This window comes from Cibotium barometz, chromosome 56, assembly GCF_041138505.1.
Source record: "Cibotium barometz isolate CiBa-2024 chromosome 56, ASM4113850v1, whole genome shotgun sequence".
NCBI classification, from domain to species: Eukaryota; Viridiplantae; Streptophyta; class Polypodiopsida; order Cyatheales; family Cibotiaceae; genus Cibotium; species Cibotium barometz.
In genome coordinates this window covers 27,570,417-27,592,007 of record NC_141101.1, presented here as the reverse complement: position 1 = coordinate 27,592,007, position 21,591 = coordinate 27,570,417, and the positions used below count along the sequence as shown (strand labels likewise).

Below are 21,591 nucleotides of genomic sequence, written 5' to 3'. Positions count from 1 at the left end.
CCTGGTCAGCTACCACCTATTCTCTACTTGCAACTTGACAACACAAGTAGAGAGAAAAAAATCAAGTTCTACTTGCATACTTGAACATGTTAGTGCACAAAAGGATTTTCAAGAATATTAAACTTGGGTTCTTGTTGGTGGGACACACACATGATCATATTGGTTAGATGTTCAGTAGATTCTCTGACAAACTTGCAAAGAAAAGTGCATTTGATCTTTCGCATATTTGCAGTGTGCTACAAGATGCATATATTCCAATGCCTAGCATTGAAGTAATTGAGGAGACATGATTTTAGATCATATGCAACTAGAGAAGGTATCTATGACTCATCATTTGTGCAGCTCAATGATCATAGCTTTCAACATGAGTTTAAAATAGAGCAAAAGGAGGAAAAGACACTCATGTGGAGCAAAAAGTATTCCAACTCTAAAACATGGCCCCCAAAGAGGGACTCAAGTTCTTATTATCCATTCCAGCACGTGGAATAAGTTGAGCTAAGAAAATGTTTCTCTTCCACACAAATGAGATAGCAAGGTCTCTAAAAATTGTTCAATTGATTTTCTATAGTGCTTGAATGAAATAAGGGAGATAGTGTGGGGTGCACATGTATATTTTCGAGCAAGTCCGCTACAATGGTGGCAAAGTTTTTTTTCAAGGCAGGAGAGACTCATTGAGGAGTTTAAAATTGATGCAATTCATCTCAATGTACCATTTGTGTGGCGGGAAAGTGAACTTTATAACACAAGAAACATGGTTGGTAGTGGTGGAATCAACGAAATGCCAGTTGGAGAAGAGTTATTAACAATGGTCGAGAGAAACCATGGAAATGTATGTTGGGCCTAGAAAATCAACCAAGTGTCATCTGCCAACAGAAAGAAATGTGGGAGGGTAATGTAAATGAGCTAAATGAGAGCACAAATATTGTAGTTCTTGCTACTACTGATGATGAGAACAATCATCCATTTTAGTTAGCCAAAGTCACAAAACGTATCCAATGAGGGCAATGTTGTTACTTTTGTGGAAGTACACTCGTATATTGAACTCTTTCAAACCAATGCGTTCAAGGGAAAGTATGATCTAGAGATGATTAAACCAAGCAAAAAAGGAAACAAAAGTGGAATGCGTTGACATGTGGACATGCTTAATTTGCAAGATGTAGAAATGATTCTATATGGATTTGGACACTTGCACAAGAAAACATTTGATATTTTAAAGCAAAGGTTCCAAGGACTCTCCTATTTGGATGGAAGAGTTTCTCCTTTGTAATTTGTCATGTTTTCCAAATTGACTCGAAGAGAATGTTTTTTCCAATTGATAATATTGGACGTTTTTGGGTTCTAGAGCAAAATGTAAGTAATGTTTTATGCATTCTTTTTTCACAAAAGGAGTGGTTTTTTTTAAATGTTTGACATAAAAGTGTGTATTTTGTCTCCATAATTTTGAAAAAAGGTACCTTTTAAGGTTTTTTTCCCAAAAATGGACTTAAGTTGCCATTTGCATGATTTTATTATTGTTTTTTTATGACTCGCTGTTTGTTTAGTGAATCAACACACAAACAAGAGCTTAAAGGATGCATAACTTTTCATGCGTATGTGTCTTTGTAGAACCAAGGGATTCCATTATATCTCAAGAGAATAATGGACACATTAGGGGAAATTTGGACTCAAATTGTGCCTTTTAAGGATTTCTACATATTCTCTCTCTACAAAAATGGGCTCATGGTGAAATTTTTACAAATCAACTCAGAAGTGAGCAAAGTTTACTTTTCGAGACCTTTCCAATGATATATATAGCATGATTGGAAATTTTACATATTCAAGAAGTCCCCAAATTTGGTGATTACATGGCATGTTACATCATCACACCAGATTTGGGGACTTCTCTTGAATATGCAAAATTTCCCATCATGTTATATACTACTAGCATTGAAAAGGTCTTAAAGAGTAGATTCCAAATGTCCAATCTCCATTCACTTCTGAGTTGATTTGCAAAACTTTCACCATAAGCCCATTATTGTAGAGAGAGAATGTGTAGAAATCCTCAAAGGGCCATTATTGTAGAGAGAGAATGTGTAGAAATCCTCAAAGGGCCCAATTTGAGTCCAAATTTCCACTAATGTGGGTCCAACAAGGAGGACGATGAAGAGTGCAACAAAGATGAAGTATACAGTCCACCAATGAGTGCAATCCTTTCTTTTGCTATTGTTTTGGCTATGTAGACCCTCAAGCCAAGTGCTTGGCCTTTCTTGTCTTATTTTTTAGCTTCTCTCATGTACATATTGACCTTTAAAGCCACCACATAATAAATATTTACATATTTTTTAACCCTTTTGTAATTTATTGTTATGCTTATTTTGTGAATTTATATATTGTTTAATTTGCAGGATCTATTATTTTTACTACTACAAATCTTATGTATCTATTTCCACGCAACCCCTTTGTCCTTTCACTCGTATGCCTTATTTTAGGTAATAATTTGCCACTTATTCAATGCACAAGTTTGTGTCTTTAATTTTTGATAGGTTCACAAAAACTTCCCATTGATGGTGGTGAGCTCTGGGTTATTTTATATTTGGTAGGTTCACCCAAACTTGTCATTGATGATAAGTTGTGGGTTATTTTGTATTTGATAGGTTCACAAAAACATCCCATCAATGATAAGCTATGGGTTATAAAATGTACGTTGTTGACTATAATCTATAATAATATATATAATATACTCTTTGATATATTTACTACTATTCTAAATGTACTCAATATGTGTATTGGCATTATTTTCTCTTAGATATCTTGTCTTATTTTAGATGTTCATATTTTAAAATATATATTGTATGCACATTGGTTACACAACTTTTTGTCAATAATATGTTGTCAAATGTGACCTTATTTTCATTCTATATAGTCATCACATTGTCATTCTATATAGCTATTAGATGTGCTATTCTTGGCATACCTTTGTGTTAATAAAAGTCAAATGATCTAAAGCGTCCTTACATATTACATATCATAATAAGTAACCTTAAAAATTATAACATTTTACATTACTTAAAAAAATACATTTTTAACCTTATACATGAACTATAACACACACATACATGCACACACACACACACACACACACACATTGAGGATGTATATTATAGCCATCATGCATCTTTCACTAATCTAGGTATATGCATTGTATATTAAATATAGCTATTTTATTTCTATTACTAGTACTGATACTAGTACTATTATTATTATCTATCATCATTATCAACATCAACATCAACATCACAACATCATCATCATCATAATCATTATTGCATTTTTCATAAAGTGTAAGTGGGCACATATCTTCAGCTAATATTTCACATAAAATCATAAAAACCCAATGTTTGCTTATAAAAGTGGGGCATGATCCAAAGGGTGTTACACACACTCCTTTCATCACATTTCTCAAAAGTAAGACATTTATATATGGCCATTATTCACATGTCATGGGCATGTTTAAACCCTTACAAAACTTTACAGAACTTTAGATTTTAAAATGAATGGCTATTTTAAGACTTAGTATGTGTAAGTATCAAATGTGTGTATGTTTTCATGCAAGAACTAACGAAAAAGCGCGCCGCAGGGGGGGGGGGGGAGGTGGGGGGTTGGGGGAAGAGCGGGGAGTGTTAACAAAAACTACAAAAGGTGTTTATTAATCCGAAAATTAAAAAAGTGGTACTTTTATAATCTCAAAATGTATAAAAGGGGTGTATATATTAATTATAAAAATCTGTAGATATTTCCTTACACGCATTCACTATATGGGGTTTTTTATATAATACAAAAATATATTAAAAAGTGGTAGTTTTATAATCTGAAAATGTATAGAAGGGGTGTATATATTAATTATAAAAATCTGTAGATATGGGCTTACACTCATTCCCTATATGGGGCTTACACGCATTCCTTATATAGGACTTACATGCATTCACTATATGGGGTTTTCACATAGTGACCACCCAAGGATGCCAAAAAAAAAAGAATCTTCCCAAAACAAAATGATCCTAAACAAGACACTTGGGTGCAAGTTGCTTGCATATGGATACATCAAATAGACACACTACACTTGTACATGCAAGTTGGTTGCATATGGACACATTACACTTTATTCCCTTGGATAAGGAGCTTTCAACCTATAATTAAAGCATCTCATCAGCGTAATTAAAAACCTTGGTTTCTTTCACAAAGGATGATTTCATGATTAGGGTCTTGTTGTCGTGGTCCTTGAAATTTTGTGAGATGCTTTCATGATTAGGGCCTTGTTGTTGTGGTCCTTGAAATTTTTTGAGATCATCTCGTTCTTAATATCTAGCTCTTTTTTTAATGCATTCTTAAAGATTCCATCAATTAACTCCTTTTTTAAAATCTTAAGTTGGAAATAAAAACTAAAATACCCTCAAAAACTAGTAACATCATATTTTTTATAAAAACATTGGTATAAATACCAATTTTCATTGCTGAAATTTTCACCCCATAAAATTAATGATAAATAATCTCCATCCTCTTGTAGTGCACTCTTTGTGGTGCACTTATAGTGCGGTTATTTGCATCCTATAGAACACTGGTAAAAAAAACCTAAACTAAAATATGTTGTAGTGTGCTCTTTTAGTCTGGTATTTGCATCATATTCTCTTATAATTCACTCTTGTAGTGCACTCTTTTAGTGTAGTATTTGCATCATATTCTCTTATAATTCACTCTTGTAGTGCACTTATTTATATCCTATATAATAACGAAACAAAAACTTAAACTAAAATCTCTCTAAGCTTTTCTCTATTTTGGTCGCTCTAGCATATCCAGTGGACAACTATGAAATAGATATCATCTATTTTGCAGCCCATTACACTTCTTCTAGTTTATTTGAGTGTTGTTTTAGGCTATGGTGCTTTGCCTCAATGTTGAAAAAAGTGATCTTGCAATGTTTGAGAAGAATGTGGAGAAGGATGCAAAGATTCAAAGGCTAGAGGAACTTATCAAACGACTCAAAGCAACGCCAAATGGTGCTCGTGAAATGAACGCAAAAAGACATTGACTGGTATAGAATCTCTTGCGTTTAAAGGTGGAGCACGAAAGAAAAGCATTCGTACAACAAAGTAAGTAACATAAACTTTCATTATGCACTCAGTGATTTAAACAAAATAGTCATGATTTGTGTTCTGCCAAGAATTTTCTGCAAGAGGTGTGTGGTTCTAATAATGAAGAGGGATGGAAGGATTTGGTCAAAGCCATTCTGAATTCCAAGGATATTCTCTCAATTATTACTGACCCTCATCATCCTAAAATACGCCAAGCTATTGTCAGCAATGTGGTGAGCGAGATTACCACCTCCATCGATTCTTCATTAATTCAACATGCTTGTGATGCGGCTGGAATCAGCATGAAAGGGTACCAAGCAATCCGTCAGGTTGTAAAAGATGCATTTCTAAGACAAGGAATCACTGGCACTTTATTCCTACACTTAAGGTGATTCACAATGTCAAGCGTATCAATAATGATGATGTGCAGCGAGCTATAGGACAGTTTTATCACATTGAGGGCACACTAACATTAGACACAAGGTTGAGCAGAAAGAAAATCAAGACAACAAGTACAGAATTTCACTATGATGTTTACAATAACATCTTTGTTCATATTGAGAGACTACAACAAGCTATGGTGAAGCTCTATGGTCTTTCACCAAAAGGTGTGAACTTGCAATTGCTACTAATCATGTTTTTCAGTAGAAAATAAAGATGATTATTTTGTTTTGAATATTGTAAATTACCGTTTATTTGCAGTTTTGGGGTGCACACTTTCATTTGTGCTCAAGCTAGATGAGTGCCAAATTGTGAAAGGTCGGAAGCTGGAACGTATGAGCATTATGCTCATCATGAATGAGGCCATGATCTGTGCATGGGAAAAGACTACCAAACCAAGTTTTAGTGTGCAATCTGAGAAAGAGGTCTGGTGGCTTGGTGCATTATTCGAGGTACCGAAGGAGACACATGAGGTATTGACATGGATGTTTGAAAGGACTCCCTGGATAACAGATGTAATCAAAAAGCAAATTGATGGTCAACTTTTAGATGTAGAAAACATAGGAAAGTTCAAGGTGGATTGGCATCTTGGGAGAGATTTGAAGACAATTAAATGCATGATGGGTTGTGCTCAAGGCGCGACATCAAGATGGCCTTGTCCATACTGCAATGCTCAGATTGATATTCCTAGGCAGAAAAAGACAAATGAAAAAGGTATACAAAAGGTTGGTTCTGTTGGGAAGGATGCCTCGAAAGATCCAACATCCAGCCATTTAAAAGTACAACTAAACCATCAAAAATACAACCCATTTTTGAAAATGCTAAAATATCTCAAAAACACTATTTTTTAAACCAAAAAGAGCACGAGCTCCTAAAAAGCTCAAAAAAACTGTTAAAAAGTGTAAGTTTTACACTTCAATACTTTGAAAGATGATAGAGTTGCTCATAAAATCACACATTTTTTGAGAAAAAAAATACTTAATTTGCAATAAAATAATAATGTCCACAAAATTGGTTACAATGAGTCTGCCTCTCGTGTTAAATCTTTGACTTTCTCCAGAATTTTTTTTTGGTTTGTTCTCATAGATGACCCAACTTTTTCAAGGTAAAACCATAAACAAGAAAACTTCCACATCCTCCAGGCTATCCATGCGACGTTGACTACGATTTGCTTTCTTTTCCTTTTTATTTACTCGAATCATCTCTGGATAATATTTTCCTGATAATGCATCATCTCCATTGACCTTGTACCAGTGGACCTCAATTGAGCTTAATTTTCCATTTTCCTCAAGGACTTTAAGTACCTTTGCCAACCAAAAAGGACATCCGCTTTCATCATCTGTTGCTAACACTACAATCATTGCACCTACAGTGAGCTCTTCAATATTTCCTTCCCACATTTCCTTCTCTTGCAGCCGTCGTTGACTAGTCCTTCTAGCACCAACATACGCTTCGCGAGTCTCCGCATGCACCTATGTTTGCAATTCTTTAGGCAATTCTATTTGTTGATTTGGCATTTGAATATTATCATCACAATCTTCAAGTTCTTGTACCCTCCAAAGAAAGGTCTCCATATTCATCAGTGATCTTTGAACTTCCTCAATCAAGATTTCTTGCTCATGAAAAAAATAATTCCACCATCCAAGTGAGCAAGCTGGAAAATACACATGTGCTAATTGTATGGTCTCTTTAATTTCTATCAAACATTTCTAATAATTGATGGCTCACTTTCTTTTTGAGCTTTTTCTGTAGAAGATCACTTGGGCTTTGAGATACAAACATTGTCTCTCCAATGGATGCATGCATAGCATAGAAAACTCCCAGTGAGGCTTTGGAGTGGTTGTTCCTCAACATAATTAGAGGGGAAAATATCTACAGAGAGGCATAAGAAAATGGAGAATTATAAGCAAATTTGAAACAAAAATTCCAATATTAGCATGTTGTTAAAGCTGTGTTTATGTTACACTGACAATTTGAAGGAAACCTTGGTCGTTGGCCTTGAATGTACAGGTCTCCAAGGGTATACACATGTTGCACTATGGCAACCAGTCCTTCCTTCTTAGTATGCTTGAAGCCTTGTAGCCGCCCCTTCCAATGATGTAGCATATTCCCCAATCGTTGATGCACTCGATGTGGTCCTTAGAGCTTGGCTGCATGTAGACCCAAGCCCCAACCCGGAATCATGTTGAAGCCCAAACTCCATTCTCATCTCTTGTGTTATGTAGCACAAGCTCTTCCACCTTCTCCCTAGGTCTTCTCACATTACTGGAAGAGGCCATGGTGGTAAGAAAAGAAAAGAAGGGAAAAGAAAAGCTTGTTTTACAATAGAGGAGTGGAGAGGAGAGAAAGTTCAGGGTTTTCAATGCAGCAATGGAAAGCTTAAAAGAGGGTTAGAGTTTGAGAATAGGCTTCCTGAACCTAGAGTAAACTAAAGAGGGATAGAGTTTCTGCAGCAATGGAGAGGGAGAGAGCTTGAGAGAGAGAGAGAGAGAGGGAGACTGAGAGGGAGGGAGCTTGAGAAGGAGGGAGAGCTTGAGAGGGATGGAGTTTCTGCAGCAATGGAGAGCTTAGAAAAGAAAGAAAGAGGGAGAGGGAGCTTGAGACTGAGGGAGCTTGACAAGGAGGGAGAGCTTGAGAGGTATGGAGTTTCTGCAGCAATGGAGAGCTTAGAAGAGGAAGAAAGAGGTTCAAAATGAGCTTTCCAAACCTAGAGTATGTTGGGGGAGAAGTTTGAGAGGGAAAACACACTTTTGGGAAAAAATTAAAAATTTTCAATTTTTAGGGTTTTTAATCTGTGCAATTCTAGGTGGGGGGACCTCTAAGTTTGGGCCCAAGAGGTAGGGAGACAAGACTAATAATTAGGCCCCATTAGCAAACCAAAGCCTAGGCCCCCTAGGGTCAAAGAAGTCAAAAATGTGCACCCGTGAACCAACTCTCTTCCTATTGGTCCATTCCTAATCAAAAGTTAATCCAAGAGGCCCTCTTTGGGTCCAAAAAATTCCTAATGACATGGTTAGATTGTCGCTCTCTCAAAAAAGGGAACATGCATGGCACCCCATGAGAAGAGGAAGAGATCTCACCACTAGTATAAGAAGGGCATATGGTGGAGAAGGAGATGCACACACAAGATACTAGCTGTGCTTTTAACCCTTTTTTTAAAAAAAATATGGCAAGCAATTTTTGTTTTCACATTTTGGTATAGAATAAGTGCCATGTTGAAATGGTTCTTTCTTTATTTACTAAAAAGGACTGAAATAAAGCATTTTCTTGATTTTGAAAGATAATTTTATTCTTTACCAGGCACACATATAATGGTTGAAATATAAAAAATAAGGATAAATTTACAATTTATACACATAATAATTGAAATATTAAAAAATAAGAATCAATTTGTTCATTACTAAGCACAAATAGTCATAGTTACTTTTAGATTTGCTGTAAAGAGAGATAAATATGCTATGCTCTAAAAGGTAGTAAAGGTATTTTAAGTACTAATTGTTTACCATCACTTAACATAAAAATGATTGGTTCATTGGTTCTTGACATAAAATAGATTGGTGTGCGTAAAAATATGTTACATAGGTCTCATCCTTTATATACATATGTATAAGTATGTACACACGCACACACACACACACACACATATATATATGCCATTTTATCTTGTCCTTTCAAATCACTCATTTTACAAGACAATAATAGAAAATTGACATCACAAAAATAAGTTATAGACTTCAAGATACATAGAATTAGGACCACATGAATAGATCATTATAGAAAACATATATGAATGGTGAGCCTTGATTTCAATCTTGTGAATTGATATTGTTTTATGGCATTTCATAGTTTACACAAAATTTATAAATGAAAGACATGGCGTGTCATGCCCTTAAAGCCAATTCATTGTTTTAGCATGACCAAGAGAATCTCATTGACCCTTTAACCTAGTGTAGCTATGGTTCCCTTACTATGGTCCTTGGGCCAGAGTGATGCCAAGAAGTGCCCAATTGGGGGTTGTTCCCATGAAGGGCTAGGTGCGTGCATTCTCTCTAGAGCTCATGCAGCATCGTTTCTTGCTAAAAAATGGTTTCTTCAATTCTCTTCAAAAACCCCTCGGTCATGAATGAGGTCGGAAAGCTTGAAATACTCTTGTGTGTGACATAAAATGATGTTGATAGGATCACGAGCTTTTACTCGAAGGAAATTGGTCAGTCTATAATACACCCTCAGTATATACACACAAGATGTTCTAGAAGGGGATGAACAAAGCACGTGTGGCGTTCCAAATACTTTTCAGCAACCAACAAAGGTTGGCACTCTTCATACCCGTGCCTAGGAGAAAGAGCAGAAAAGCAAACCAGATCTAAGATGAGAGAGAACTGAGCATCACATAAGTGGTTTGAGCGCGCTCTCTCTCTCTCTGTCTCTGTCTCTTTGTCTCTCTCTCTCTCTCTCTCTCTAATCATGTGATGGGGCTCGAGGTTGGAGCGAGTCAGTAGGGTGCTGATAGCTATGAAGATGCTATAGTAAGATTGCCCATCATGGGTTTGGTGGGCTTAATTACTGCAGTATTGAAAGTACAAATAATTAAGGGCAGACGAGAAGTACAATCAAGCAACAGCATATAATGACACTTGATGATACCAAAAAGTCTCCGGAGGTCGGATAAACAGATCTTAACCTATTGTAATGTGTGTTAACTCGTGGTCCGTCCCCGTGTAGCCTAGGCTACTAGCTGAGTGCTCACAGTCACAATGCCCATACAACCAGTTAAATAGTTAACCAGTTGACTATTACATTTTGCCATAATCGATGATCCCTGAATCATAATTACTCGAAGATTCGATTTCTCATGGAACTAATTACTATCATATAACTCCACGCGATTAATGTCGAATCAATGAGAGATTAGGCCTAGTATTCCATGATTAAGCAATGCCTGGACCTAATTACTATCATATAACTCCACGCGATTAATGCCGGATGAATGAGTGATTAAGCCTAGTAATCCATGTTACGCAATGCATGGAACTATCATATCGACTCCACGCGATTAATGCCGGATCATGGCGAGATTAAGCCTAGTAATCCATGATTTTAATGTTCCGTTGAGATAAATTGAGTGGGGTGATCTGCATGCAACTATTTTTCACTGATTGATTGATTGGTGGGTTGAGGAGCCTCGAAAACGCGGCGAGGGACGGATCGTTGACTACTGTGGTTTGTATAGTTGTGGCAAGATCGAGGCTGTCCATTTCTGTGCCAGGATCGAAGTCGTCCAGTGTGACCTGGCCAGCGCTTCAGGTGTTTTCACACACGCAGGGCCCACGGGCGGGGACATCTCCCCCGCCCATTCCTAAGGATGCGGAGTGCCTGGCCCATCTCGAAAAGAGGGTAATCTTATCATGAGATGATAAACACATGACTTGCATGTGCCACGCCAAGCATGAAAAATTATACCCTCATTTCAAATTTTAAAAAGCTTCCATTTTTCCTAGCCCTTTTTCTCGCTCTCCTTTGGCACTTGCATGGAGTTAGTTGTCTTTAATAAAGAGTATATATATTTATATATATAAAGTTCATTTTAGGGGTTGTTCGCATGCATTTGTAATTCCAACACTAGAAGGTCGGTCCCACGGACAAAGCAACGATTTTTGCACACTCTATGTAGTTGTGCAACAAGTTCTGTAGTCTACCATCATAGAAGGTTTTTTGTCTGCTCTGCAACTAGTTTCACTGTCCTTGAGGTGTTTTCAGGTCATAGTTCTTCCATGTACCAAGCAAAGGGGCCATCACTTTAGAGCACTTGAAATCCTCAAATAGGCCACTATGGTCTTGGCGCGCAAATAGGCCCTCCGAGAGTCTGCACACCTTCTTAGAGGTGAGAGTTGAAAAGGCACACAAGTCTGGGTGAGTAGATAAGTCTCCATATTCCTAGAGTAGATAAGTCTTGGCTGGTGTGAGCATAGAGATTAAACTAGGACGGTTCTCTTTTACAAGTTTACGAGACACATTTTGTGCCACGTAACCCGGCTCATAAAACAAAATAGAACAAGACTTGGCGAGAATAGGCCCTGAGAAGGTTTAAATAACAACTTCTCTTTCTTACTTTTTTCTTCTGGCAGGATGTGATAGCTGAAAAGATGGGTGGTGTGGTGAAACTTTTTATGGCCGGTGGGGGAGACACCTTATCAATGAGGAATGAGCAAGAAAAACTTTTTGGTTTATTTGGGGTGTAAAAAGCAATTGTGTAAAGCCCATGAGAGGTCAATTTTGGCCCTCCCAATAAGTCAACCCAAGGGTCTTTGGTTAGTGTGCATGTCCATCTCTACCACCTTTCGTTGGTGTGCATGTCCACCTCTTTAGACAGACCACTTTTTCATAGCTGTATAGGAGTGGGGCAACCCAACCACCTATACGTCAAAAAAGAGGTAAGCTTTCTTTCAAGGCTTAGAAGTAATTTGGATATTAGTTAATATAAGAAGATTGTTATTATTTTTAGTGCAGCCTTTTTTTTTTGTTAGAGACACGTGCCGGAGTGCCTTGGGATGCGAGGTCCGCTTCATCCGTGTAGAAAGCGGCTGAAACCCTGCACCATTTATTCGAACACATATCCATGATTTATATATCTCCTGACATGCACTACATAATATAGTTTAAAAAAACACACACCCACCCCCCCACACACACACATATATATATATATCTGTTGTAGTATGTATCCTTTCTACGTCATGTCACATGTGTGTGTCTCTCTCTCTTCCTCTGTGTGTGGAACCATCCCACCCCTCCCCCCAAAGCACAAAATACTCTCGTTAGCCCAATCTGCTTAACCCTCGGCTTGCAAGTTGCATAACCTACGACACAGAATTCTATATAGTTTTCCTCTTTGCACCCAGCTTCTCACATCGATTCCATTGATTTCCCTGCTAAGATCTCATGCGTGTGCGATAAGTGCAGCGTTGATTAAAAGCCTGGTTTTGGGTTGTATTTCTCCATTCGTTGTATTTTGTGTAGCCCCTCTCTCTCTCTCTCTCTCTCTCTCTCTCTCGTGTTACCAGTCGGGATTTTGTGATGGAAGGGTGGCCTGCTATTAGCATAGACGAACCTAGCCAGCCTGATCATGGAGAACCATGGTTGCCTCCTGGATTCAGATTCCATCCCACCGATGAAGAGCTGATCACCTTCTACCTCGCCAACAAAATCCTGAACGCCAAGTTCACTAATCGGGCGATCACCGAAGCAGACCTCAACAAGTGCGAGCCATGGGAGCTTCCGGGTACAGCCTGAAAGGCCATTATCTCACTTACTTTCTGTTCATCCAATGCAATATATATGTTAATCAGGCAACTTTCTGTTAATCCGACGCAATATGTATGTTAATCAGGCAGCTTCTGTAAATCCAATGCAATATGTATGCTAATTAGGATACTTTCTGTTAATCCAATCCAATGTGTATGTTAATCAGGCATTATGTTACAAGGTTTTCATGTGTACTGTGCTCTTGCTTGGCAGGTAAAGCTAAGATGGGGGAGAAGGAATGGTACTTCTACAGCTCCAGAGACCGCAAGTACCCAACGGGCATGCGGACCAATAGAGCTACTCACGCGGGCTACTGGAAGGCCACGGGCAAAGATCGGGACGTGATATGCTCACGTACTGGTAAGCTCGTGGGGATGAAGAAGACCCTAGTTTTCTACAAGGGCCGGGCTCCTAAGGGGTTGAAGACCAACTGGGTCATGCACGAGTACAGAGCCGAGGACATCTCATCGCCCACACCTCGGTTGATCAGGTCCAGGGCTGCAAAGGTAACCTTGATTAATCACGAATTAATCCACAATCAACGACGTGCAGTTTGATTAAGATTGCGCCTTCAAAGACTAATAATTTTTCGCTTTGCATTGCGCAGGATGAATGGGTGGTTTGCAGGGTTTTCCATAAAAGCGCCGGCGGGAAGAAAGTGGCGCTTGCGGACCTGCAGCGGAGCAACGCTCTCACTGGCGGCGGCGCTGGCCATGTGGACGCCCGCAATTCCAAATTCGCTTCAAACTCCGTGCCTTCTGCCCACTTGCCCGGCCCTGCCCCGCCCAGCACCATCCACCTAGCAAACCTCCTCAACTCCCTTCCACCCGCCACCGACAACTTCTCCGTCACCCCCGATTACGCCATGGATGACTCTGTACTCAAGGCACTCTTCCAGCACTACAGCTCCACCGTCAACGTTACCTCCCCCTATCACACAATCAAGCCCGAACCCTTCAATTACACTGTTCCCACTGCTAGCCCTAATACTAGTGCCGTGGACGTCTCCTCCTCCTCCTCTTCTGCCAGACTTTCCGACTATCAGGCCCCGCATTTCAATGCCCGCCTGCCGTTACTTCAAGACTACGGCCAGCTAGTCAATAACAATTCTTACACCCAATTACCGTCTTTTCAGCATATCCTCCACGAACAACACCACCCTACGGCACGGATGAAGGCAATGATTAGCTTCGACGCCAATACCAATAATAGTATGGTCCCGACCCTTTCGCCGGAAGCTCTCTCCGACAGCTGCACCACAGACTATCCTCTCCCTCCAAATGTCCCTCTTTTCCCCTCCGATCTAGAAAGCCTATACTGGGTGTATGCGGATCATCATGATCATCCGGTGTAGAATTCACCTTTCAATGCAGTTATATAGACTTCTGTGCTACAACTCTCCCTCCCTCTAATTAATTAAAGGGTGTCACCCATTAGGGTAGAATTTTAACACATTTCCTTTGCCTTTTGCCCAATAAGGGCGTATTTGTATATTAGCTTTTGTTTTTGTTTGAAGTGCAATTTTTTTTAAATCCCCTTATGTGAAGAGCAAGGCGCTCCTTGAAGGCCAATTGTGGATCCTAACATAGACTTAAATACAGTTACAAGGGCGGATATGCTAAATATGGTTGCAAAAATGGGCCGAGGTATGGTTAGGGAGCTAGGCACTGCCCTTGAAGCTAGACCATCCCAAATGAATCCACATATTAGTTTAAAGCTTGTGCAAAAATTCTCGGCAGATGGGGACCTGATCCAACATGTAGAGGTCTTTGAGTCTACTTGTGAAACATGTGGGCCATTGAGCAATATAACCATGATACATGTTTTTTCTCTTACCCTAGAAGGGAAGGAAAGCTGGAAGAAGCTAAGGCCTTGGTTGAGGACCGTCAACGCAATCACGAAGCCAAGATAAGAGCTAACCGGGCTAGGGAGACAGTGTATCCAAGAACTGAACTGTTAAAGGAAAGGAGATTGGGCGTGCCTACTCCAATCCCAAAAGATTCCAAGGAAGGGACTCAAAGTGACCTCATGGCAAGAATGTTTGAGGAAGCAAATGAAAATTTTTCAATCTATTCATTCTCTAGGATTGAATACACAACAAACACGTGTAAGGAGCCCTTACTTTCTAGGGAACCTAGAGACAGGTAGTCTGTCCACAACTGTCAAAATGCCGCTAAGGACCATTTCTACGCAACACATCGGCATTGTGGGCAGATGTCAAGGACTGGGTAGAAGGAGGAATGAACCCAATATTCACTACCAATCACCTTTGGCAGAGAAAAACCTAGTGCACACGAGGAAGAAGGAACACCCAAATTTGTCAAAATACCTATCAACCAATTGGGTCGGTGTTATGAGAGTGATGATACAAATGCACAATTCAAATCCACCACAACGGGTACCAACCACTGGCTTATGAGCATTATTACCAAACGATGTGGAAAAACTGGGGAAAACTAGAATTGGAAAGAGCAGATCTAATTGTTAAAATGGCAGATGGAACATCATCAAGACCAATGGGGCTATCGAAAAATGTTAGGCTTAAGGTATTTTCGTTTTGCTACCATCATACATTTGTTGTAATGGACTTTGTGCACCAATCGAATTAATATGATGTTACCTTAGGTAGACTCTTCATGAGGGAAGCCAAATTGCTGCATTATTGGGCGTTAGATCAGGTGTATGTTCGAAAGGATTCACAAATTTTGAAAATCAATCTGCATATATGGAAGGGTAACTGTTTAAAAATGATTCACTCACCACTAAGCAAACCACATCCCTACAAGTCTACCAACCAGTTGAGGACAATTCATGGAAAGAGGAAGAGGCCGCAATGTATGCGTCACTTCCACCTCCGAATTTTAGCAAAAATTGGATATATGTGTTGCCCCCCCAGAGAAACCCAGTACGTTGAATTGAGAAACATTCCTATCACCTTAGTGCGCATGGTAGATGTGCAACCAATAGAAGAGAAAACAGAGGATGAAGCCTCCAACATAGAGGGGTCTGGGTCGTCGCAAGGCTACAGTAGCACCCAACACCTCAGGAGATGGCATAAAAAAAGAGGTATATTGTTCGACAAAATTCCCTACTACGAAGTAAACCCATGGATGCCCAATGGCCAAGATATCTTTAGGTCACTAAGGTGCACGAGATGTTTTCTAAGAATTGGGGTGAGGAGTTGAGTAAGATAACCCTGGAAGGAAAACGAAAGAAAAAGACTATGCCACACGAGCCAGAAATGCCTAAACTCACTAAGGCAGGACGTAGAAAACAAAATAAAGCTCTTGCTGAAGTGGAGCGTGAGGCAGAGAAGGCGATGGCTTGGATGAAGGATGAGGAGGATGACAAGCCTAACAAGCCAGACCTTCTCTCAGTGTGTCGGACCATTTCAAAACATACGTCATAGATCAACAAAAGGTGGTTCAATTGACGACGAAAAGAGTCAAGGAAGATAGCCAATCCACATCTTATGACGGCCCAACTAAAGTTAAGGAGGTTGATATTGCAGAGCCAAGGGAGGATACCAAACTTGTCTACATTACTAAAGACTTAATGGTGCACTGAAGAAGAAGAGCTCATTGCTCTCTTAAAAGAATTCAAGGACTATTTGTCTTGGAAAAAAATGGAAATGAAAGATGTAACACCCGAGGTGGTTCAACACACTATCGTGATCCTGGAAGGATCGAGACCATCCAAGAAAAAACTGTATCAGATGAATCTGAAATATGTGGCAATTAACAAAAGGAGGAAAATATCTATGAAATTGAGCACACAGATTGTCTTTCACCAATGGTGATTGTGCCAAAGAAAAATGGAAAATTGAGAGTCTATGTTGATCTCAAAAAGTTTAATGCAACCACGACGAGGAAATACCACTACCCACTGCCATATACAAAACATGTATTAGAACATGTAGTAGGCGAAGAAGCCTACAGCTTCTTAGATGGGTTTTCAAGCTATAATCAGGTGTCCATAGCACACGAAGACCAACACAATACGACCTTCAATACGATGTGCGAGACATATACTTATAAGATTATGCCTTTTGGCCTCACCAATGCCCCAGCAACTTTCCAACGATCGACTGATATGCACGGCCTTCAAGGACTACTTGCAAAAGTGGCTAGAGGTATTCATTGATGATCTATGTGCACACTCGTGTTGGACTGAGCACTTGGCTTTCTTGAGGAAGGTTTTTGAAAGATGTCGATTATATCGTATATCCTTAAACTTTTTAAAGTGTCAATTTGGGTCAAGCACGGTGTAATCTTAGGGGACATTGTGTCTAAAAATGGTATTTCCACTCATGAGAGCAAGGTAAAATTGATCTTGGAAGTACCCCCACCAGCCAACTACAAAGGTGTACACAATGGTTTTTGGGCCATGTTGGGTATTATTGATGCTTCATCATATTCTATGTTGAAACTGCTAGCCCATTGTATAAACTACTCATTGTCTTTGAATTGGACTGAGGAATGCCAAGAGACCTATGATAAGTTCAAGAATGCACTAGCTCATGCACTAATCCTGAGACCATCCAACTGGGATCTTGTGTTCTACGTGCACATAGATGCATCAAACTTTGTTATAGGATGCGTATTATTGGCGAAACCTGCGGAATTCAAATTGGATTACCCAATTTACTTTGCCAGTCATCCAACTCAATGCTGCTGCTGCTGCTGCAAAGATAAACTACACCACCCCACAGAGCGTGAAGGGTTAGCCATGGTTTATGCTATAAATAAATACATACATTACCTGCTTAGCCAATAAATTTGTATTCTTTGTGGACCATCATGCCCTATTATATCTGGTGAACAAGCCTTGCACCACAAGAAGAATCACCCAATGGTTGTTTCTATTCTTGGAATTCAATTTTACGGTCACGGGGAGAAAAGGAACACAACATGTTTTAGTGGACCATATGTCTAGAATTCCTAATGGAGAACCGGAAAGAGGCATTGATGATGACCTTCCCAGATGCTTGTCTATTCAAACTTAACATGGTGCCTGAGTGATATCTGACTATCTAGCTCATGGGTTCCCACAAGATTGACCTTTGAACAAAGATAAGATGTGTTGGCTTATTAAGTTGGCCACACCTTATTAATTACTAGATAATTATATAAGCTAGGCAAGGACGATATCCTCATGAGATTTGTGTAAGAAGATGGGTTTTTCATGATCTTAGAAGAAGCACTCGCAGGAATAATCGGAGGACATTTTGTGGGGGAGAAGTTGCGGCTCGCAAAGTACTTCAAGGCATGACTGTGGTGGCCTACGTTATTCGGGGATGCCATAGAATCCGTAAAGAGATGCGAGAAATGTCAATAATTTTTTATTCCACAACAAAAAGGATAGGATTTTGTCACCCCTATGATTGTGAGACAACCCTTTGAGAAATGGGGTATTGATTTTGTTGGACCCATTAGTCCAGCAGCGCATCCGTTCATAAGCCCGTTATGTGATTGTGGCTATAGATTATTTCACTAAGTTTGCAGAGGCAAGAGCTGATGCTCGGACTACATCCAAGTTCTTATATGAACAGATCATTTCCAGATTTGGCTACCCACTTGAATCAGTCAGTGAGACCAGGGTTCACATTTCATTAACGAGGTGATTGAACAATTACTTACAGGATTTCTTGTGGTACACCGCAAATCATAATCTTATTATCCACAAGCAAATGGCCTCTAAGATTCCTCCCTCCAACTTTTGAGGTGTGCAGGTGTAAGAACCTCCCCTTCTGATCTTATAATTATTCCCCTCTCTGAAATAAAAGAAAGATCCTGTTTTACCCTATTTTGGCATGGAGAGAGAAAATGTCTAGAGGGAGGTAATTCAAAATTGAGATATTTTTGGATATAAAAATCCTCCTAGTGTCTGAAATGCTTTTCCCTGAAACAAAAATTCAAAAAGAACTTTCCAATGTGCGATTGGAATTAATTAAAAACGGGTATAAAGGACCTTAGCCTAAGGGTCCAGATTTTCAGAAATTTTTGAATTATGCTCCAATTGAGGTTCCTATGGACCAATAAGATTAATCCAAATGTAGGGAGGAGATAAATTGAATAATAAAAGAAAATCTCCCAAAAATGAGTAAATGCTCACATAAGATGAAGAGTTGACTAAGGACAAGGTTTATTAGTTAAAAAAGAAGAGATATTTAGAAGAAATGATGCATTTTTGACACCTTAGTGTGGGGATCTCCCCTCATGAAGGAGGCGCCTATTTCACATGTGTGGAGGAGTTTTAAACTCAAAAATAATGAGATATTTTTGAGTAAGCTAGATCCTTAAAGTAAGCTAAACTGACCCAAAAATGGTCAAAAATTGACCAAACTGATCTGGAAAATTCTAGAATCAGTTTGCTTGGTTAGAGGCTCACTTTTTCCTATAAATAGAAGCTCCCTCTTTGTAAAAGGTTAATAGTGTTTATGCACTGTTACTCTACTCCTACCTGAAAGAATGTGATGTGATGTAAAGAGATGTGATATGACATGAATATATGTGGATGTGAAGTGATAGATATGAATGTATGAATAGATGTGGGTAGTCGTACATGTGAACGTTTGGATGGATGTGTATGAATGAGATATGATGTGGATAGATATGATGTGATAGGATGGTGATGAGAATGAATGTGATGGATTTAAGTGAATGTGATGGATTTAAGTGAGTGTGATGGGAATTGGGATGTGAATGGATGAGATGTGAATGAATGTGATGTGATGAGATGTGGAGATGGGTAGATGCGAGTGGATGAGATCTGATAAGGATAAATGAGGAAAGATGTGATGAGATGAAAATGATGTGATTGGATGAGAATGGGAATTCTTATGAAATGGATGTGATTTAAATAATGTGGATTAATATGGAACAATGTGGAAAGACGAGAGTTCATTTTAGAAACTGTATTTATGACCTGTTTTTAAATGATTATTTTATGTCAAGAATGCTGGGGGGAAGCATTTTGACCGTCTTGTGAATGAGGTCGTGGAGACCTAATCTGATAAAGTTGCAACAGCTGACGGAGAGTCATTGGAGGACGTCTCGCGTAGCAAGGTCCAACCGAGGTCTTGACTAGCCTCGGCTCGATTAAAATGGTGAGCTTTCGGTACGGTGGATGAGGGACCAAGGAAAAGCAGCCTATGAGTGATGTGCTAGGTCACCTGCGAAGGATCCTAGAGGGTGCTAACCATATGGTGCTCGGGCACTGAGTCGCCAACAATACCCAGGCGTGCGTCGAGGAAGATATTGGAACAACAAGAAGTAAGAGTTGTTTTCTGAATTCCGGTTGATTGACCTTGCTACTCCTCAACGGATGAGTCCATGGCTCTTTTTTATGGATCCATTGGTTGATCTTGCTGATCTTCAACAAAGATTCCATTTTGATATGTGAATATATTGCCGAGTACTATGAGCTAGGAACCATCAAAAAGGCCCCTGAGTGGACAGGTGGTGAGCATTCTAGTTGCCAATGATGCCATAGGTACACCGATGAAGGAATGATTGAAAATAAGGATTCAACTGGAGATTTTGGAGGATTATGATCAGTGACACTATGATTTCATTGATTGATTATTTTAAAGACAGCTGAATCTGTGAAAAAGGCAATTTCATATTGGGTGTGTAAGTGGTGTGACTAGTTTTAAGTTTGCATGAATATCTAGCTAGGGGACCTGGGAACTCTTTTCCCTGGTACCCAAGACAAAACCTAAACAAATTCCTAATTGGATCCCATCACTACAGTGGTTGGGCGGTTGGCTAACCCATGGGACTGGATGGGGTTAGGCTGGATTGATGGATCCCTAAAATTGAGACTCAATTCTGTTATGGTACGATAGATGAAGTAAATGTCCAGATAAAAATTGTTCTATGGAAAAGAATCAACGGCTGTGCCTCTCAATGAGGAAAAAAGTGTTGGTCTCTATGATCCAAGTGCAATCTTTTCCTTGATCTGACTATGGGACTTATGGGTTCAGTCAGATCAGTTCAGTTAGGTAAGGCTTTTGACTACATTAGAGTAAAATTATCCTAGAGGAATTGCCCGTGCTTTCCAGGTGAGGGAAGTTTTTCCGGGCTCGATTCTGGAAGAACCGAGGGATTAGTCTCTTGTCCGGATATCCATGGGTGAGTCCCCGAGTGAGGGACCCTGCCCCGCACAAGAAGGGCTACTTCCGCTGCTGCTAGCACCCATGAATTCATTGCGCGGTGGGGACAGGGATCTTTCATGGCCAAGCCAAGAGCACAAACAAGATATTATGTGCTATTTTGACTAAAACCTTAGAAGCCAGTCACATGGATTGGGAACACAAGCTGACTGCAACACTATGGACCTATCGCACATTATATAAGGGAGCGATGGGATACACTCCCTTCCATCTAGCTTATGGCATTAATGCGGTAATGCCTATGGAATTTTTAGTTCCGAGCCTGCGAATTGCCATACAAGAGAGGCTCACTGAAAATTCATTAGCCGAAAGGCTGGTTGACTTGGAAAAACCCGATGAGACCTAGTTGATTGCCTCACATGGGTTTATGGTCGAAAAACTACAGAGAAAACACTAGTTTGACCATAACTTGAAACACAAAAAACTAGAAATGGGGGACCTTATTCTCATGTATGGTGTGGTAAGCACCAAGGAAAAGAAACTAAAATACAGAGGGTTAGGGCCTTTTAGAGTGTCCAAAATCACCCCTCAATGGTCAATCTGCATTGAAACTATTGAAGGGAT

General features: G+C 39.5%; 1 protein-coding gene across 1 annotated transcript; it reads left to right on the top strand.

Moving 5' to 3' along the window:
* Window positions 1-12,293: 12,293 nt before the first annotated feature.
* LOC147607083 (uncharacterized) lies at window positions 12,294-14,306 on the top strand. Its single transcript, XM_086791041.1, has 3 exons — window positions 12,294-12,828; window positions 13,065-13,357; window positions 13,459-14,306. The coding sequence occupies exons 1-3, from the start codon at window positions 12,624-12,626 to the stop codon at window positions 14,203-14,205; spliced, it is 1,245 nt and encodes a 414-aa protein (XP_086647167.1). The 5' UTR covers window positions 12,294-12,623; the 3' UTR covers window positions 14,206-14,306.
* Window positions 14,307-21,591: the final 7,285 nt, after the last annotated feature.